Source organism: Mytilus edulis, chromosome 1 (genome assembly GCF_963676685.1).
Source record: "Mytilus edulis chromosome 1, xbMytEdul2.2, whole genome shotgun sequence".
Classification (NCBI taxonomy): Eukaryota; Metazoa; Mollusca; class Bivalvia; order Mytilida; family Mytilidae; genus Mytilus; species Mytilus edulis.
In genome coordinates, this window is record NC_092344.1 from 11,093,701 (window position 1) to 11,114,081 (window position 20,381).

Here is a 20,381-nt window from a genome sequence, read left to right on the forward strand (position 1 = left end):
TCCAAGATTTACCGAAGTTCTGCATCAAATTATAGGTTATAGGTTAGTGGATTGATGTACTTGTTAACAAATGCAATTATTGAACATTAGTATAGAAACCTTATGTCTTTTATGCCAAAAAGAAAGATTGAAGTTCCAGTGATAGGCAATAGAAGACCAGATGACCATATTTCTATTCCATGTTTAACCTATGTTTGATATAATTGAATCGGGTCAAATGTAACAACACATGGTTAGAAGGCTAGCCTCTAGTGATGACATTACACAAGCATACTCCTTGATTTGTCTAACTAAAGTTGTATTGTACCATGAGCATTGACTTCTTGCAATTATATTTATGATATAAGACGACAATTTATGTTCTACAAGTTAAAAGTCCGTGAATCAACCAATAAATCTATCAATCAAATTAAATCACAAATTAAATCAAACTAAATCAAACTAAATCATATCAAAATAAATCAAATCAATCAGATCTCAGATCAGATCAGATCAGATCAAACCTAACTGCAAATCAAATCAAAACAAAACAAATCAAATCATCAAATCAAATCAAATCAAACCTAACTGCAAATCAAATCAAAACAAATCAAATAAAATCAGGATTAAATCAAATCAAATCAAATCAAATCAAATCAAATCAAATCAAATCAAATCAAATCAAATCAAATCAAATCAAATCAAATCAAATCAAATCAAATCAAATCAAATCAAATCAAATCAAATCAAATCAAATCAAATCTAATCAAATCTAATCAAAACAAAACAAACCAAAAAACAAAATCAAAAAATCAAAGCAAATCAAATATATCAAATATGCATCAAATCAAATCAAACCTAATTGCAAATCAAAACAAAACAAATCAAATCAAATCAGGATATCAAATAAAATCAAGATCAAAACAAATTAAATCAAATCAAATCATAAAACAAAACAAATCAAATCAAATCAGGATATCAAATAAAATCAGGAGATCAAAATAAAACAAATCAAATCAAATCAAATCAAGATCAAATTAAAACAAATTAAATTATCAAATTAAACCAAATCAAATCACTGGATTCGAGAATGCCTTTTCGTAATTTTAAGAAACGTTTACGAACGTTATACGGAAATTCGATGAACCGGCATTGTCCGGGTCACTAGAAAAACACAGAAAACAACATGGCGGACAAGGAGCTAGCCGATTCTTCTTCTTCCACGTCACATGCCTCAAATCCTCTTACTAGAAAATTAAACAAAATTCTAGAGACACGTTTAGACAATGACAAGGTACTTTTACCTTTTTTGTAGTCTGTCACATATGAATAAGAAAAACAGAAAAAATAACCCCCTTTACTCTTGGGATTCTGAGTCGGGAACGATTTTTTGACACTGACAGATTGTAATCTTGATCGTTCTATTAAAAAAATAATACTTACATCGTTTTGGTAACATGTACTTGTTTCTATCCATGGGAAGGTCGACAATCTATATAAAATATGGAGAATCAACCTTTCCATTGGCATTGGGCATTGATAGAAACAAGTGCCTGTGTTTGTGTGGTTTAGGGTTGTGGGTATTCCAAATAATTATGACGTCTTGGAAGGCTATTTTAATATTTTTGCCTTCCTGCGACGTAAGGCGTAAAAAAAAAGGTATCATAGCCTTTATATCAAGACAACATAATTATTTGGACTAGGTTGTGGGTAGTCCAAATAATTATGACGTCTTGAAAGGCGGTGATATTTTTTTTCTTTGACGCCGCAGGAAGGCCTGAAAGCTAAAATTAAAATAGCCTTCTAAGACATCATAATTATTTGGACTAGGTTGTGGGTTAATAAAAATTGTATCTGACATTGTTATTGTAACCTGATAAGCGGCTCAGCTAACATGGCTATAAGGAAATTCATCTCAAGCTCAGTTGGTTAACACACTGTCTTGTAACACAGACAAATGACAGAATCAAATCATATCAAAGTTTTATTTATTGTCAATACATTGTAAGTTAACACAAGGTCTAGCATGTCTAGTAAGCTTTTAAAATCGACATTACATTACACATAAACAAAATGACATGCAAACAAACTTACATATACATGTAATATGAAGTCTCCCTGTTTTAGTCCTGGAGGAGATGGGTGGTTTTGTAATGAAAATCATGTGCTCCAGTTACATTTGGCACCTATCTGAAAACCACAACAGTTCTTAGAGATTAGGCATGTGTGTGAGAGTCACAAAGTTATGATGGCTCTTTGGGTGAGGGGATTGCTTCTCTTCATTAGAAGATACTTAAAGTCAGTTGTAAGTGGTTTAGCTAAGGAAGTACTTATTTAGTTCAGTTTGTTAACACACTGCAAGCTTGTAACAGAGAAGCCTGGGAAGAGACTGCTGATTTTGAAAGGAAAATTATGCTCTCAGATTCATTATGTATTTAAGTATTGGTCTTGCATATTAAATCAAATACAGCAAATTTTACTATACATGCTATAACAGAAAAACAAAGGATGTAATATTATGGATTATTTATATAAATATTTTACTCTTAACATAATGACATTGTCAAAACTAATATTTGTATGGAATTCGTTTGTTGTTGTCACATGACTTTACCTTCACTTTATTTGCATGCTCTAGTAGTCTGGTTATGTCCAGTTCAAGTTTTCAAATGGGGAAAAGTAAAAATCAAAAATTTGAATTTTTTTCTACTTAGGATTTTAATGAAGATCGTCATTTAAAGTTAAAAGTTACTTTACATCATGTACATTGTTCAGGTACTAGAAATGATGATAACATAGTTTCTTTGAGGATATTAATTTGTAATTGGTAAAAATCTTAAAAAGTTCCTTTCCAATATACATTTGTACTGTGTCATGAAGATTTTATTTTTATGCCCCACCTACTTATGCCCCACCTACTTATGCCCCACCTACGATAGTAGAGGGGCATTATGTTTTCTGCTCTGTGCATCTGTCTCTTCGTCCGTCCGTGCATCCTTCCGTCGTCCATTCATCCGTCTGTTCCGCTTCCGGATAAAGTTTTTGGTCAAGGTAGTTTTTGATGAAGCTGAAGTACAATCAACTTGAAACTTAGTACACTTGTTCCTTATGATATGATCTTTCTAGTTTTAAAGTCAAATTAAACTTTTGACCCCAATTTCAAGGTCCCCTGAACATAGAAAATGAAAGTAGGAGTTTCAGGTTGAACAAATATTGAAAAAGGCATTCTGTTATCGCATACCTGTCAACTGACCCGTATTCTGCGGGTGTGACCTGAGATTTTCACAATTTTGAGGAATCACCCGGGACACCCTCCGGGTCATTGAAATAACCCGGGAATTCCGAAAAATGACCCGATTTCACCCGTATTTCTTAGCCTTGAGATTGATTTTCATAAGTAATATTCCTTTGAAATACCGGCAAATTCGTAATTCTTTCATGAACAGGCAGTTCATCTAGCTATGTAAACTGTCAAATTAAGTGACCCATTAAGTGCATGGCTTCACTTGACAGCTTTGGTGTCAAACACACTGTTAATTAACACCAATTACCTTAGCTTTAGGTCGTAAATAAATTGCACTACTGGTTTACAAACATATTTGAACTAGAGTTACTTCCCCTTATTTGTCACCATTCAAAATTATTCTTTATATTTACGTTTTATGGGTGAAAAAGATTAAATTATAAAAATATAAAATTCAAATACATACATGACATATTGAAAAATAACTTTTCATTATTTTTATACGTTTATACAATTTTTTTTTTAAAGTTGAAAATTATTTTTTACATTTATACTTCTATTAACTGTATTACTATATTTTATCATAGTCTAATTTCCTTGTCAATTGAGAGATGAATGTTCATAGATGTAATACCTCTATGGTATGTTTAAAGGCTACATAGCCAGTAGTCACATTTTAAAATTACTTTTGAAAAATAAATTTTAGATGATGACAAAAAGTAGAGAACATAAGACTGTGTTACACAAATTTATAAAAATCTTTAAAAGTGCAATGAAATAATAATAAATAAGATTTAAAATGACTTAACCAAGTGAGCATGCATTGATGTGTTGGTATCTTTGATATACATTATAAGAAAATGTACCATAAATACTGAAATTCAGCTCGAAAAAGTTCGTACGCGTTATTACCTGAGATTTGATTCTTCAATGCAGGTCATGACCTGCATTTTCATCGTCACAGGTTGACAGGTATGATAAATGTTTGTATAAAATACAGTAGAAAATAAAACTTTCCAAGAATGAATTTTATCTGTTTTAAAATGTTTGCATTGTAGGACATGCTGGAAGCCTTAAAGGCTTTGTCAACATTTTTTAATGAAAATAGTTTGAGATCAAGAAGAAATTTAAGAAGTGACATTGAAAGAAGAAGTCTAGCTATCAATGAAGATTTCATAACAACATTCCAGGCAGTGAAGGAGGTACTTCATTGTAAAAAAAAATTGTATCCCACATAATAACTGGACATTGGAACAATTTTAAATGATGTGGCTGGCTTTGTGCTTTTAATAAATTTCGCACACATATATGTACATACAAAGCATAAAAGACAAACATTACATGCTGGCAATTTTAATTTTTTTTCAATTTTCTTTGCCTTATGCACTGAGGACCATATATAGGTTTGAACAAAAATACCTAAACTAATCACTTTTTAATAAAACCCTCAGAGTAGTTTTGTCCTGCTTTGATAGGGTACTATGAAATGATATGGAGGACGAACTTACTTAGCGAACCCTCAAAAACTTACCCATTCATTTCATTTGCTTACAAGGTTAATTGCAAAGAATTGAAATGCTAACATTATCATGTGATTAAAAATCAGTTCAAAATATATAGATAAAGACTTCAACATGTTCAATGGCAAAACACACATAAAAATTGGTGTGAAAATGTAACTTTTGATCCTCTAATTGGTAACTGATTGGAAGTACAAATAAACTTTGTTATTATTTTCTATTTATAGAAATTGGACAGTGTGTATGCTGAAGTGGAAGGCATGAATACCTGCTGCCAGGATATGACTTCAAGACTTAAGGTTAGCTACAGGGTTTTTATGCCCATCCTACGATAGTAGAGGGGCATTATGTTTTCTTGTCAGTGGGTCCATTCATCCATCTGTTCTGCTTCAGGTTAAAGGTTTTGGTCAAGTTTTTTTTGTATGACGTTGAAATCTAATCAACTTTAAAATTAGAACACTTGTTCCCTATGATATGATCTTTTTAATTTTAATGCCAAATTAGAGTTTTTACCCCATTTCACAGTCCACTGACCATAGAAAATGATAGTGTGAGTGGGGCATCTGTGTACTTGGGACACATTCTTGTTTTGAGAATGTTTCACTTTCTTTCTATATGACATAACTTTTCATCGAAGTCAATAATTGATAATACTGGCTGGGTTAATAGAGGCTTATGTGTCCTCAGAAAACATCTAGTTATACTTTAAAAATGTTTAAATTTTAGGCTGCCAAAGAACAGACACATGATCTTATAAACCAGACAACTAACTTACATGCAGAAAGGTGAGGTTACATAACCATATCAAATTTGTTATATTTATTTGGACGATTAAAAGAAAAAGAACTTTGAAGTATACAAGTTCAATCATGTATTAAATAAAATATGTGGTATGATTGCAAATAAAACAGTTTACAACCAGAGACCAAATGACATAGTTATAAGCAACCATACAGCTTTCAATAATGAGCAAAACTCGTACTTTATATTAAGCTATTAAAGGTCATGAAATGAACAAATGTAAAACAATTCAGTTGAGAAATTAACAGCCTGATGTTCCTGTCTCAAGTCATATTTCAATGCTTATTGTATTTTCAGATTTTTGTGTTGATTGTACCTGGTCAATTTTTCACATATTTTGAGACTCAGCATTTTAAAAGTTTGACCTGTTAGACAAAATTTGCTGCATGTCAGAATTTTTTCACTAATATTCTGTTAATACATACAGTACGTATTTCAGGATAACTTGACCTATCTTATTCTATTCTGAATGTCAGACACCATTAATTTCATTAATTTGATTTGTCATTACTAGTTAATATCATAGGCAGCTAGGTGATAATCCAAAATAAATTTTTATTTAATTTTTTAGTCAAACACTTCATATGAAGGCTCAAGTTGCAGATGCTTTTCTTGCCAAGTTTCAGTTAAAGCCAGAAGAAGTAAAAGCACTAAGAGGAACAAGGGATGGATCTATTCACCTGGTAAACAGTTATACCAAATTTACATTATACAATTTTATTTAGAGGCCAGATGAGGGCAACCTCCAGGTGCAGGACTTTCTCGCTGCGTTAAAGACCCATTGATAGCCCTCGGCTTTTATATACTCTTTGGTCAGGTTGTTGTCTCTTTGAAGTATTCCCCTTATCCAGTCTCAATTTTATATACTACAGTGGTCATATCAATAAAAGAATTTCTGATTTATAAAAGTATACAGTAACAGTGTTGCTGCTGTATTCATATCTGTATGGGATACTACGTTTTGTACAAAGTTTGATTGACTGCTGGTTGCTTGATATTTAGTTGAAAATATGATTTGCAGATCTTTAAAGGACAAGCATACAAAATAATTATAATTGATCAGATAATTTTTTTTGAATTATAGTACTGCAAGAGATCATTATATCTAATGTTTTAAAATTGTTGGCATCTGTCGTCTTCCTTTAACAAATTTAACCAAACTTGGCCAAAATCATCATGAGGTATCTAGTGTTATAAAGTTTGTGTGAAAACAAGAAATGATTTAATTTATACATATTAACATTGTGTATTTTCAGGATTTTTTCCAAGCTCTTGAGAAAGTGAAGAAGATACATAATGATTGCAAGGTTTTATTAAGAACCAACCAGCAGACAGCAGGGTATATATAATAAAAAAACAGTAACAATGATACACTCAAATTCAATATATTTATGGTGATTAAAATCATTTAAGCCAATAAGGATGGTAAGGTTAAAATTATCTGTTGGCAATAGTGTCTTAAATGTATTACAGCCGATTGCATTGAGTATGTAGGCAAAAGTAGTATCTTGGGTTAGCTTGCTTGGTAGTTAAACAATGAAGTCATTATCAGGTAAGGTATACTACCCTCCTTTCGAATTAGTCTAGTCCTACAGAAAGATAGATTGGTTATCTGTCAGACTAGTCTACTCTTAAAGAAGGGTAGTTTACCCAACCCAATTATGACTTCAAGGTTCAGCTAGCAAGCAAGCTAACCAAAGATATTACCTTTGCCTACACACTCAATGCAATTGGCTGTAAAGTTACCTTCACTTATATTAAGTTATTTCATGTACATATTTAAACTCAAAATTGTTTTAAAGATAGATGTTCCAAAATAAGTTTTGCCAACTGTTTCTTTGTTCACAATCTTGTATTGATTAGATAGATGACATGGCAGAGAAGTGTTTTCTGTACGAATGAGATTTAAGATGATAATTTTAAAAACAAATGCAACATTGCTAGGACACACTTTATTTAAATTGCTTTTGATATGTTTAGATTAGAAATAATGGAAACTATGGCTTTACACCAAGAATCAGCTTACGAAAGACTTTATAGATGGACACAAAGTAAGTATGAAGCTTAATATCAAATTAATTAATCTTGATCAGTGTTTAACTATTTGTTTATTGGTCTTATATCTTGTAATATCCTGCAAACAAAGTAAGCTATGGTTGTTTACTCTTGCACATAATACCTGATGCTGCCTATATAATGTTGTAATTCCTGCTGTGATCTTAGTCATTTTCAACGCTATACACAGCATATGCCGCGATGACATACGCCGTCCGCCACTGCTATTCGCGGCATATGCCGCGATGACAACGGATTTTTCATAAGGACTCTTAAACCATTCGGTTTTCATTCGGGTCCTCTCTAATTTTTCCTTGTATGAATCGAGGATATGCAAGGTCTCATTTGCGCTTGAAATCCCGGCAATTTTTATTGTAAAATCATGCAGTAGAAGGAAAATTGAAGGAAAATAAAAACAAATATTTTGACAATTGCAAATGGCGGAAATCGGAAACGAAGCTGTAAATATGGAAATACTGATGACGAGGATTAGTGAAAAGGTTTCTTGTTATCTCAATGTGTTTATTACATTCAATTCGTGTGGGAAATATGATTTGATCGATCATTACGAGACGTAGAAAAAGGGGGGAAACGGAGGTTGACTGAAAATTTTGAGGATGGAGCCACTGATTTGTGCCATGATTACATAATACGTTGTGTATGGTGCAATACGCTACGGAATCGAGCAATTGGTGTCTTCTTTATTATATGGCAGATAAAAAAACAAAATAGATGAAGACAAAAAGTAGTTTTTATTCAAAATTCAACACAAATGTAACAAATTACACCTTTTACCTGTTAATTACCTGAAAATGCAGGTAACCTGATAAAAATTTTACTGAAATAACTGCCTAACATTACAGTTCATACTCTCCTGAGCATTTTTCATGCAATAACCTTTTCTGTATCTCTTATAATAAAAAAGATACAGCAGTCTGAAAAGGAATATACTGTTCTAATGAATGAACACAAAAAAAATGCAGCAGCAGCAGCCATTTTTCTATTTTTTTGTGTAGCGTTGAAAGGGTTAATTTATATCATGAATCAAGTTTACATATTAAATGACCGAATATAAGTTCAAGGTCATAGCTAAACCATGTTGCGTTTTTCAATGCATGTCTGAATAAATTAAAGGTTGGCCAATCAGCATTCAAAAATATGTCTGTCCTTTTTAATGGAGTAGAGTATTTCAGTTGACCCAGTTTAATGTGTGAAGGCCAAAGCCTCTTTTAATACATATTCTAAAATCTATGTGAAACCTCATGCAATTGCTGCTTTTCAATCATACCAATAAAATGTATTGTACCGTATCTTTGTTGTTCAATTTTATAACCAAGTATTATACAGTTAGATAAATGAGATGGACCCAAGCTTTCCTTAAAGGGGCAATAGCTGTCAAATTCATGTTCACCAATTTGACTCAAATTCTTATATTTTATTTATAACAATGTAAAACATTTTTCCAACCGATCAAAAGTATGAAATAAACAATTTACAGGCCATGGTCTCAATAAGATTTAGCTTTGTTTCGTGTGAAATTTAGCCTAGACACCATCTAATTAGCTTTTAAGTTGACCTTTTCTTTGACCATATAAGCGATATAAACATAAACATAGATATGAATAGATTAAGCAAATTGTGCTTTTTGTTTTTTAAAGGTCTGTTAAATTTTGTATTATAGATTAAACATTTATGTTTATTGTCGTTTTTTCCTTTATAAGAATATTTTTTGTGGATCGAGTCAGTCAATCAAATTATTTACCTTTGTTTCACTTTCAATGTTGACATTCTTTTCCTTTAAATAACCGTACACGGACAATGCATGCATTATTCTATCTATTTCTACGGGGTTAAATTGGAGTTCACATGAATACAGATTTAATGGGGTTGAATTATTCACTTGCAAGTGAATAATTCATTAGCAATTCTTATTAGCTTAATTCGACAAAACTGAACCATTTAAGCTGCTAAAAGCAAATTATTATTTCACTCTTTCACTTTCATTAATGATTAAAAAAAAAATCCTATTTTAGATTTTTTATATATCTCGTAGCTAGTGCCCCTTTAAGAAGTAAAAAATGTAAAAGACCAAACATTTTTTTTTTAAATTGCATTTAAAATTGCATTTTTTTTTTAATTTTTTAAGCTAAACCAGTGTTAATTATAATCAACTTTTATAGTAGTGAAAATGTGTATAATGTTTTATTCAGAGATATTAATACATTTCTAATCATTGTCTGTTTTATTTTAGATGACTGCAGGACCTTGACAGGGGATTCCCCTGATGTATCTTCCATGTTATGTCAAGCCATGGAATCATTGCAAGACAGACCTGTCCTGTATAGGTAATTTTTTTTTTGTTTCTTATATTATGACATGTACTTTATTGCTAGTATTTAAAATGAGTTCTTCTTGGTTAGCAGGTGCCCAGTTACTGTCCTTTCTAAGTAAATCTAGAAGGTTTGAGTGTTCTCTGTTTGTAATTTTTTCAAACTAGAGATGGTTTGAATTCGCCATTTCAGAATCTAATGCATCTTTGGTAATATTTTCAACCAATGATGTAACATTATTTTCATATGTGGGTACAAACAATGAAATTAACCATGGTTCTTTAGATTCTGAAAAGGCATTTTACAGATGGAACAGCTAGTACAAAATAGGAATTATTATTTGAACTTGATTCTTCTTATAAAAATGAAAAGACAGGTCAACCCTTAAACATTAAAATTGATAAACTTTTAATTTAAACTTAAGAATCTTTTCATTTCTGAAATTAAAATTCCATGTTTTTTTTGCTGTTTGTTTTGATACTCTAAATGATTAGTTTGTTGTTCAGCTTTCTTAATTCATATATCCATGATGAAGTTGATTCTAGAACCACGTCTGAATATGGATTGTTTAATTTAGGTACACCCTTGATGAATTTGGTACTGCCAGGAGAACAGCTGTGGTACGAGGTTTAATAGATGCTCTGACAAGGGGAGGTAAGCTTTTTTTTTTTTAGAACATGCTCATAGAGGTACCGTAAATTCAGAAATTATTGCATGCATTTGTTATAACGTTTTTTCGAAAAAATGACAAAAATGCCAGATTATTTTTTGTGATTTCAGGAAAATCTGCATACAGATATATTGACCAGACATTAAAAATCAAGTTCTTATTATTGTGACATTCACACATTCCCATTATAAAAATTAATAAAAACCACACAATAATTTCTTAATATCAGTAGTTAATTTCTTATGAAATTAACAACATGATGTTCTGGTATGAAGCTAATTTATTCCCTATTTAATGTGAATGCAATTCTTCCTAAATCTATCCAGTTCGCCTAGAGGCCTATCCTTCCTTCTGATAGCCTATAATGAAGATAACAAATTCTATAAATTTATTCTTCCCTTCTATTGTAGGACCAGGTGGTACCCCAAGACCAATAGAACTGCATTCCCATGATCCTCTGAGATATGTAGGTGATATGTTGGCATGGTTACATCAGGCTACTGCATCAGAGAAAGAACATCTTCAGTCTTTGCTAAAAAAATGTGCAAGTGAGTAAATATTGATTTGTTATTCAATATAACATATGGAAATTTTCCTAGGACTGCTTCATGAAAGCAAAATTTAAGCCAGGCACACAAATAAAATAGAATGAAAACTAATTATTTTAAAATGATTTTGAAGTTTCTTGCCTTTTATTGTAAAAGTTGCTGTTACTTAAATAACTTGTTTCACATATCAATTGGCATACTTTTAAGCAATGATCATAAGATTGCTATTGGAAGTACTGTGGATTCAGTTTTATTCGTTCGATACCAATTTTCATAAATTTCGTGGCTACAAGGAAAGGAAGAATTTAAATGTTCAACAAATCACAAATTTCCTATATGAATATGCAGACTTTTTGGAAACCAGGAAATCAAATGTCCACGGTTTTCCTCAATCCACGGAAATTGGTACCCACGAAAATTAATGAATTCACAGTATTTATTCTTATTAGAAGGATTAAATTTTTCATTGAAATCTGAAAAAAATAAAGTTCATTTGAAATAAATAAAAAATAGAAAACTGTTGAGATATTTTTTTCAAAAACTTACTAACTTTTGTACAAAGAAGAATTAAACGGCAGTATGATTGATTTGAAGGCATTAATATTATTTGTGTATTATTTTTTACAGCTACAGACGAACAGACCCAGGAAGTCCTAGGACATATCACAGAGGGCGTTTGTAGACCATTCAAGGTCAGTTTTATTATTTATTTTCAATATACTCTACATAGATATTTCCTCCTTGATTAAGTGTATAAGTAGAACGTTTTGAAAGACTTCTTGTCTTTGTATTGCAGAAACATTCTAAATATTTAGATACTGTAAATTCAGGAATTATTACATGCATATATTATTGTGATTTTAATTTTTGAGATTATAACCCTGTCGCTTTTTTGCAATAATAAGAACATCAAAATAATTTCTGAATTTACAGTACATTGTGTACTTACATGTAAATGTACAAATATTTTTTTTTTATGAAGAACAGCAACCTTACAACAAAAAACTAAAGACTTACAAGTTTAAAAGTAATTGTAAGGTGACAAAATAGCATGTCAAGCTCCTAATAACTGAGTCTAAAAAGAAATTACTATAAATTCAGAAATTATTGTGATGTTTTTATTATTATGAAAAATGCAATAGGATTATAATCACAATAATTTAAACTTGCATTTGAAATTTTTCCATGAATTAAACAGGATTTTTCTCAATATCTCAAAAACTAAAGTCGCATTTCAGTCTAAAATGACAAAATCGCAATTATAAATGCACGCAATAATTTCTGAATTTACATTATCAAAATTGAGTCTATCAAAGATCTCCCACCAATGCTGAATTACCTACCAGACATAGAATATTAAGTTACAACAAAAGACTTTGGTCAGACACATGAACTAGCTTTTGGAATCTCATCCCATTGATTGTTGATTCATATGTTTAAATAAAAGTAATAATATCACACTATTAATGGTACATCATACAGGTGAGAGTGGAGCAAGTGCTGGTATCAGAACAAGATGCTGTTACTCTTTACAAACTACACAATTTACTCAAGTTTTACCATGATACAATTGGGTATGTATTTGGACCTTATAGAACTTTGCTACACAGTACATACTACACAGTTTTCTTGAGTTCTGCTTTGGTACAAACAGATTAGTATTAGGACACGACTGTAGCTACTTGTTACAACTACAAAAACTTGATGAAATTCTTTCAAAATCGTTTTGTAATCTCTCCGACTATCATTTTAATTTTTTTATCATTGTTTTTTCAAAGCCAAAGTCATTCAATATTTATAAAAAAAACTTTTAGAAGATAGTCATTTTGTATATGAATGAATGAATGCTACAGTGTTAAAATAGAAAAAAGAAGCTAGTATAAATTCAAAATTTAAGTGTTTGAGCTTTTGATTTTGCCATTTGATAAAGGACTTTCTGTTTTGAATTTTCCTTAGGGTTCATTATTTTTTGTATTTTATTTTATTCATAATCACATTTACTCTTATGTTGAAAATAATTATGAATTTTGCAAGATATATGCAATCTACAAACAGTTGTTTTATAGGCAAATAATTAACCAGGAAGCAGCCTTGTTGTCCACCATTACTGAAATACAAGATCTCAGCCACAGAATGTTCTTCAACAGTTTGAATTGTCATGGTAACAAGTTGTTGGACAAAGTTGAGCTACCTCCATCAGATTTAGGCCCTACAGCATCACTGAATCAAACCTTACAGTTATTGAAAGACATTTTGGCATGTCATGATGCCTCAGTCATAGATTATGACAATAAAAAACAAGATTTTAAACAGGTATTTAGCATGATGTATTTACACAGTTGTTGAAATGAAATATGTTACCAAATTTTACAACAGATCTCAGCTGATCAACAGAAGTGTCAACTGGTTAATAGGTATAGGAAGATGTGGTATGAGTGCCAATGAGACAACTCTCCATCAAAGTCACAAGTTATAAAAGTAAACCATTATAGGTCAAGGTACAGAGCCTTGGCTCACACCGAACAGCAAGCTATAAAGGGCCCCAAAACATTACTAGTGTAAAACCATTCAAACGGGAAAACCAAGGGTTTTATCTGTATAAAAAAAAACCAGAAACGAGAAACCCTTATGAACCACATAAACAAACGACAACTACTGAACATAAATCTACATTAGAAATTTTGTATTATGCATGATTTTAAATTGAGCCAGACTTTTCACATAAAATCTAACTTCTTAAATACTGATGACTTATGAGTATTTTCATGTATTGGATTTTTTGCTATTAAAACTGCAGGTACCTGCTATAAGATTCACCATACATTTAGTATGATGGATGTAATATTACTACCAAAAAGAACTTTAAAAATCTTTCAAAATCAGTCTTATTGGTCAAAAGTTGATGTGTGTTCTAATATAAAAAGCTCAGTCATATTCTTCTTTGTATTTCAAATATATTAATCAGAGATTCCTTAAAATCTCTGACTGTCTGGTGTTAAAAAAGGCAATTACATTTACATCAATATAGACTTTAGCTGACTATTCGTTATGGGCTTTGCTCATTGTTGAAGGTGGTAAGGTGAGACCTGTAGTTGTTTTTTTCTGTGTCATTTTGGTCTCTTGTGGACGTTTGTCTCATTGTAATCATACCACTTCTTCTTTTTTATATTGGCAGAAATCTAATACAAGACAAATGGACACACCAAACTGAATATTTGTCAACAGAATAAAAACCATTTTATGGCAATTTACATTATAAAATGATTTGAGATTATAGATGTAAACAAAACCTACACATGTTTAAGGTGCATTTATTTTAATTTGGACAATTCTTTTCAGATCTTAAACAGTATAGTTGACCCCTTAGTACAGATGTGTTCTGTGTCAGCCAGTAGATTAAACACGTCTGATATGGCCACCTATATGATAAACTGTATTTATCTGATCCAGAATACACTTGCTTTGTATGAGTTTACAGATACACGGCTTGAAATGTTACAGGCTCAGGTTAGAATAACATGTTTTTGTCATTAAGGTTGTACCAAACACCTTGACTAAATTAATTTGGCTCGTTTAATTTTCATAAAATTTTTACAAAACTATAAAAATTTCAAAAACTTGAACCACACACTTCATCAGAAAAAAATCATTGGATATTTAGTGTCAGTGCCAATGAGACAACTCTCCATCCAAATAACAATTTATAAAAGTAAACCATTATAGGTCAACATGGAGCCTTGGCTCACACCGAACAACAAGCTATATAAGGGCCCTAAAATTATGCATTGAAAATTAATTAAAATTGTGACAAAATAATGTGATACTGAAAACTTTTCTTATTGGTTTTCATATCATATCAATATTGTGCAAAGATTAAGAAACAGCAATACATTTGTTTTAGCCCATATTATGATATTTGTACATGTATGATATATTCAATTAGGTTGATGCACAAGTGGATACCCTAGTAAGTGAGCAGGCCTCATTTATATTAAACAGAGTAGGGTTAGCACATGTGTATGCTAATGTCCAGCAACATCAACCAAAACAGGTTTGTCTTGAATTGTTTTGTTTTGTCAGTTTTGTTTATTGTAAAAAATCTTAGGATTTTCACTATTTTAAATGTTTTATTTTATCATACAAATTATGATTTAAGAACTTACTGTAAAGAGAAGTATATCATATTTTTTTACCCATTTCAGCCTTTAAGTTTTGTGGAATATTTGTATATACATTAATGATTCGCATTACTATGAATGCATGCATGGAATTTTTTTTTTTGTATATTTATTGTATATTTAAGTCAATAAAATTTATCCTCAAGTTTTAACATAAATTTTCACATAGAAATTAAAGGATTATACATTTACTGTAGAACAGATAATAGTACATTTTGGTGCACTCATATAATGCAGAATAGTCTTCAATTTCACCCTGAACCATAGGAATGCATTAAGGTAGAAAGGGATACATTAGGTAGCACTCCACAGTTAGGTGTGTAGTTTCGCATTTTGGCCCCTGTGGATTTTTCAAATATGAGAGCTAGTGTGCAATAAAATTCATTTTTGGATAGCTGAGTATTAAAATAGCCTTTGTATTGGGTTTATATGAACATCAAGATTATGTAATGTATGTAATATAGGCTGTTTTCTGTATGACAGTCCGTATTTGCATGTCCCTACCATACATTGGTCCGGCAATTATTGTAATGTTTTTTTCCAACTTTTTATCGCACGAACTGTGTGATTGGATTTTACGAAAAAATGAGGCGAAAGACACCCATTTTTTATTTGATCATTAGGAAGATTTATGAAAACAGTTTCTAAAAAGGTATCACTCAAAGGCATTGAAATTCTAGTTTGATCCAAATTTTGGGATATGTGACATGTCCACCCCACTTTTTGCAATATTTTATGGTAAATAAATGCAGAATGTTGCCATGGATACACATAAAAGGAATTAATTTTCACTCTTTTAACTTTTGAAAATCAAATCTATGGAACATACTGATTACATACATATGCACATGTACAACACAAACAGTTAGGTTAATGTATTAGAAATCCAGGAATAGGAGATGATAAAACATTTTGTGGCTCATTTTTAATTTTATTTTCTAACTGTGGAGTGCTACCTTAAACAGCTTAAACCTTCATATTATTTCAGGGACCTTTATCCAATCTCCCAGGAATGGATCCTTTAGCCACAAAATCAGCAATGGTGAGTATGAGATTATGAATTATGGCAACATATCAAATACTTCTGGTGTTATGTTCTCATTATTTCATTCCACCTAAGGCAGGTCAAGAAATCCTATATTTTTTAAAAGAAAACTATGCTCTTTATTATGAAACAAAAACAAAAACCTCTTTGTAATTAGTTGACATTATACTATATCTTAAAGCTAAAATTATTTAAGTGAAGCCACACCTGAAGTGGTGATTGTGTGGTAGGGACATCTGTAGGTATTCACAGTTGTCTTGAAATAAATAAGAATATGTTGCTACAAAAGTCAACAACACTCAATATAGAATGGGTTGAAGGTTAGAGGATTGTTGTGTTGTATCCATCATTTTTCCTGTAAAACTTGTATTTTCATTTCACATGATACATTTTGTCATGCTTCAACAATTATTATGTACAGATGGTTAATGGCTTAAGTGCAGACGAGAGACTTCAACAACCATATGAAGCTTTAAAATCTACTAAAAATCCAGATTTTTTTCAATAAGAAAAGTACATTTTTGTCAAGCATTTGACTTTTGTTGAAAAAGCGAAATATATGGATCCTACATTGCGGCGGCTGTGACCACAAATATTCACTCTGTGGTTAATGTTTTTGAAATTTTAATAACTATCCTTGATTTCTACCAAACTTGGACAGAAGCTCCTTACAATCAAAATAGTATCAAAAGGAATTTATTTATTTAATTTATTCCTCATTTCTGTTGAGCCTGCAATTAACAGCATAAGTAGACAAGACACTGGGTTCCGCAGAACCCTTACAAATTTTTATTTCAATCAAGATTGCTTTTATTATGAATGGATAAAGAAAGGTTTCATGTCTGAAGTGTAACCATTTTGTTATTTATAGGGAAATATAAGTTGGTATAGACATGACTCAAACATTAGACTGATTTTACTGTATGCGAATTTTGTAATTTCAGAATAAATTTGACAGCTATTTAGCCAGTCCTGATTCTCTAGGAATTCCTCAGTGTGGTTTGATATTGAGTGCTAGAGTCAGGTATGTGTTTATGTTTGTAGAAATTCATTAAAAATATACATTCTGCCATTTTGATTAAAAATGTACATTCTGACATTTGATGTAACTAGTGATATAAAATAACTGTATAAGCTTCCTATTACAACCCCACAACAATGCATTGGTAATCAAATGTAAAGGTCAATTTTACTAGTGAATCTATGGTTAAATCATAAACATTTTGTTATAAGAATTGAATGCTCCTTTTTATAATTTTATAGTTTTGTAAAAGCATTGATACTGCCTACAATCTTAACATACACAATGTGCTCCTGTCTACACTTTGATACCCCAATGAAATTACAAAAAGAAACATTCAATAATTAAATGCAAATATTTTTTTAAATAGGAAAGTAGCTTTTATAAGTATCAATGAAAAATAAATGCAAGGCCAATTTTTTATCTTATAGATTCATTATTTATTGGTGCTATCAATGCAATGATCCTAATGTGAAAAATCTGAGATATACCTAGATTTAACAGCAAAATCCTCATCACATTATTCAACAACAAGAATACTGGTTGGCGCTTTCTCACTAATTAGAGTTAACCTTCAAGCTTCAAAGTGTATAATAAATTCCATGACACCCAATCTGATCACAGAAAACAAGGGAAAAAATGAAATCATCATCATGTTTGACTGGAAAAGTAGGATTCTTTATTTACATCTTGTTTCTGTTAATTCAGAAAGGCTACTTGATGACGAATTTTATAATGCCAGTATGTTCTACTGATATATCTATTATGGTTAATAGTAATGCAATTCTTAATGTCTGTTTCAGAGAAAATGTAAAAAGACAATCTGTTGATTTAATATGTGGTGCGTACAAACAAATGTATGAAGCTGTGTGTAAACCAGAAAATGACTATAAAGAACCACAAGGCATTGTACCAAGGACGCCTGAACAAGTGGTTAAACTATTATCATGATTACTGTCAAATCTTTTTTGTTATTTATTTATGAATCAAATATATTTTATTGAGGGCTTATCTTGTGTTATACTTTTATGTGATATAGAATGAATTTGCAAATGGGGGATGGTGGCTTGTGACCATGTAATTTTGGTTTAACCTACTACATTTTTTGCCTGCACCAAGTCAGACTTTCTGAATCATTGTTTTTTGTCTTCTTTAGAGAAGTTTGATGATGTTTGTTACTGTGGTTTGTTTTTCACTTCACTTGGTGTCAGTTGTATTGTCCTGATCAGTTGACTTTTATAAAAATCTTCTATGAAACTACTGGCCTTAATGTATGTAAATTTGGCTCAAGTTAATATTCTTAGGGTATTTAGTTTAAAAAGTGTGTCCTTTGATCCCACTGTCACACAGAATGGCTGTGAAAACTAAACATGGTGGAACAAAGTCTTGTTTGGCAATCAAACCACTTCTCCTTATTTTCCTATTGCCAATTATATCCTGTGAACCCTTATAGACAGAGAAAACCTGACCGTGAAACTATGACAGTCAGAAGACTTCTTAAAGCAGTTACTGCCCTTGAATGATGATTCTCACTTTTTTTTTTTGCAATTTTCAAAATTTTTTAGATGCAGGGAGACTGTAAATGCCCAGCAGGACATAATCTATAAATGAATAAACATATTCAAAATTGTCAGTTGGCTCATTATTTGAGTTATTGCCCCTGAAAACCCATTTATCCATATTTGTGATCAAATATTGTATGAACTAAAGCAGAAAGAGAGAAATGTATGGCAAAATGACTTGTAGGACAATATATGCTCTTAAGGGTATTACCTATGAGTGATGAATTTTATCCAGTTTCTGTTATTTTTGCAAAACCTATAGTTCACAGAAACTTTGAAAAGCTATAATTATCAGCTGGAACTGAACTGCAAACAGTCAACATGCCTGAAATAGTTAGTTTACTCCTTAAGAAAGTAATTGCCCTTGAAGGATGATATCAATATTTTACAAATATACTTGAAAGAAAAAAGATTCTTATTGAAAAGAAGGAATACCATCCACAGACTGTTGTTTTTCTTACAGTTTTGTTAATCTTTTATCAGCTGAACATTGGTGTCTTTTTAGTGTGCACTTCTAGTGCTGGAAGTTGAACTTTATAATGTCAAGCATGAGGCATTCAGTAATAAAAGCAGACTGGTTGGCTTTGGTCAGAATAATGTGTCTGGTTAGATAGACATGTCTTCCTACAGAATATGACAGAGCTTGAAATAGTTTTTTGGTGCCAAACCCTCCCCCTCGCCTGGGACATTGCTGAAACAGTAAAACATAAGGACAAACTACTAGTATGCAAACAAATGAAAAAAACAAGTATGAGAAACAGCAACAAAGACAACCACTCAATTGCAGGCTTCTGACTTAGGACAGACACATTTAGAATGTGTTAGGGGTAAAACTAGATTGAAGTTGCAAACCCTCCTCCTTACCTGCGACAGTGGTGTAACAGTACTACATAAGAACAAACTATAACAAGAGTGCACACACTGAAATGTCTTGCCTTCTTTACCAACCAATGACATTATGTTGATAGTCCTAAATAGAAATTTTTACTAGAACTATTACATCAACTTAGAATGATCCAAGGAAATGAGGTCAAGATCATATAAACCAAACGAGAAATACATGTACACCTTACAATCATTTAATACACTTAATAGATGACTTATTGCTTATAGTTTCTAAACAGACTTAACCAAGAAAACTAAACATTGACCAATGACCTATGAAAATGAGGTCAAGGTCAGATGAACCATGACGGGCACACATGTACAATTTACAATCCTGAAATACAACAAATATAGTTGACCTATTGCTTATAGTTTAAGGAAAATTGACCACATCACAAAAACTTAACTTAGCAATGTACCATGATAATGAGGTCAAGGTAAAATAAAACCTGCGAGACTGACAGGTTCATCATAAAATATTTTCATACACCAAATACAGTTGACCTTTTGCATATAGTATAAACTATTAGAAAAATGACCATA

The 20,381-nt window shown here is 31.3% G+C and overlaps 2 protein-coding genes across 2 annotated transcripts; both read left to right on the forward strand.

Moving 5' to 3' along the window:
* The first annotated feature begins 1,165 nt into the window (after nucleotides 1–1,165).
* Nucleotides 1,166–15,649, forward strand: LOC139507095 (conserved oligomeric Golgi complex subunit 6-like). The gene is made up of 16 exons (XM_071295637.1): nucleotides 1,166–1,273; nucleotides 4,282–4,425; nucleotides 4,971–5,042; nucleotides 5,470–5,528; nucleotides 6,116–6,227; nucleotides 6,801–6,883; nucleotides 7,525–7,595; nucleotides 9,851–9,944; nucleotides 10,507–10,583; nucleotides 11,010–11,147; nucleotides 11,775–11,839; nucleotides 12,630–12,721; nucleotides 13,214–13,460; nucleotides 14,487–14,654; nucleotides 15,091–15,198; nucleotides 15,593–15,649. The coding sequence occupies exons 1-16, from the start codon at nucleotides 1,166–1,168 to the stop codon at nucleotides 15,647–15,649; spliced, it is 1,695 nt and encodes a 564-aa protein (XP_071151738.1).
* On the forward strand, nucleotides 15,418–18,402 carry LOC139523952 (conserved oligomeric Golgi complex subunit 6-like). Its single transcript, XM_071318405.1, has 4 exons — nucleotides 15,418–15,623; nucleotides 16,291–16,367; nucleotides 17,315–17,394; nucleotides 18,195–18,402. The coding sequence occupies exons 2-4, from the start codon at nucleotides 16,338–16,340 to the stop codon at nucleotides 18,340–18,342; spliced, it is 258 nt and encodes an 85-aa protein (XP_071174506.1). The 5' UTR covers nucleotides 15,418–15,623; nucleotides 16,291–16,337; the 3' UTR covers nucleotides 18,343–18,402.
* The last annotated feature ends 1,979 nt before the right edge of the window (nucleotides 18,403–20,381 follow it).

What these genes read in the sequence shown, in the direction of transcription:
- LOC139507095 (XM_071295637.1), top strand. Translation starts at nt 1,166, where the DNA reads ATGGCGGACAAGGAGCTAGCCGATTCTTCTTCTTCCACGTCACATGCC. An exon ending in TTTTACCATGATACAATTGG is followed by an intron (nt 12,722 to 13,213) that starts GTATGTATTTGG and finishes GTTGTTTTATAG; the next exon opens with GCAAATAATTAACCAGGAAG. An exon ending in AAAAACAAGATTTTAAACAG is followed by an intron (nt 13,461 to 14,486) that starts GTATTTAGCATG and finishes AATTCTTTTCAG; the next exon opens with ATCTTAAACAGTATAGTTGA.
- LOC139523952 (XM_071318405.1), top strand. Translation starts at nt 16,338, where the DNA reads ATGGATCCTTTAGCCACAAAATCAGCAATG. An exon ending in TAGCCACAAAATCAGCAATG is followed by an intron (nt 16,368 to 17,314) that starts GTGAGTATGAGA and finishes TTGTAATTTCAG; the next exon opens with AATAAATTTGACAGCTATTT. An exon ending in ATATTGAGTGCTAGAGTCAG is followed by an intron (nt 17,395 to 18,194) that starts GTATGTGTTTAT and finishes TGTCTGTTTCAG; the next exon opens with AGAAAATGTAAAAAGACAAT.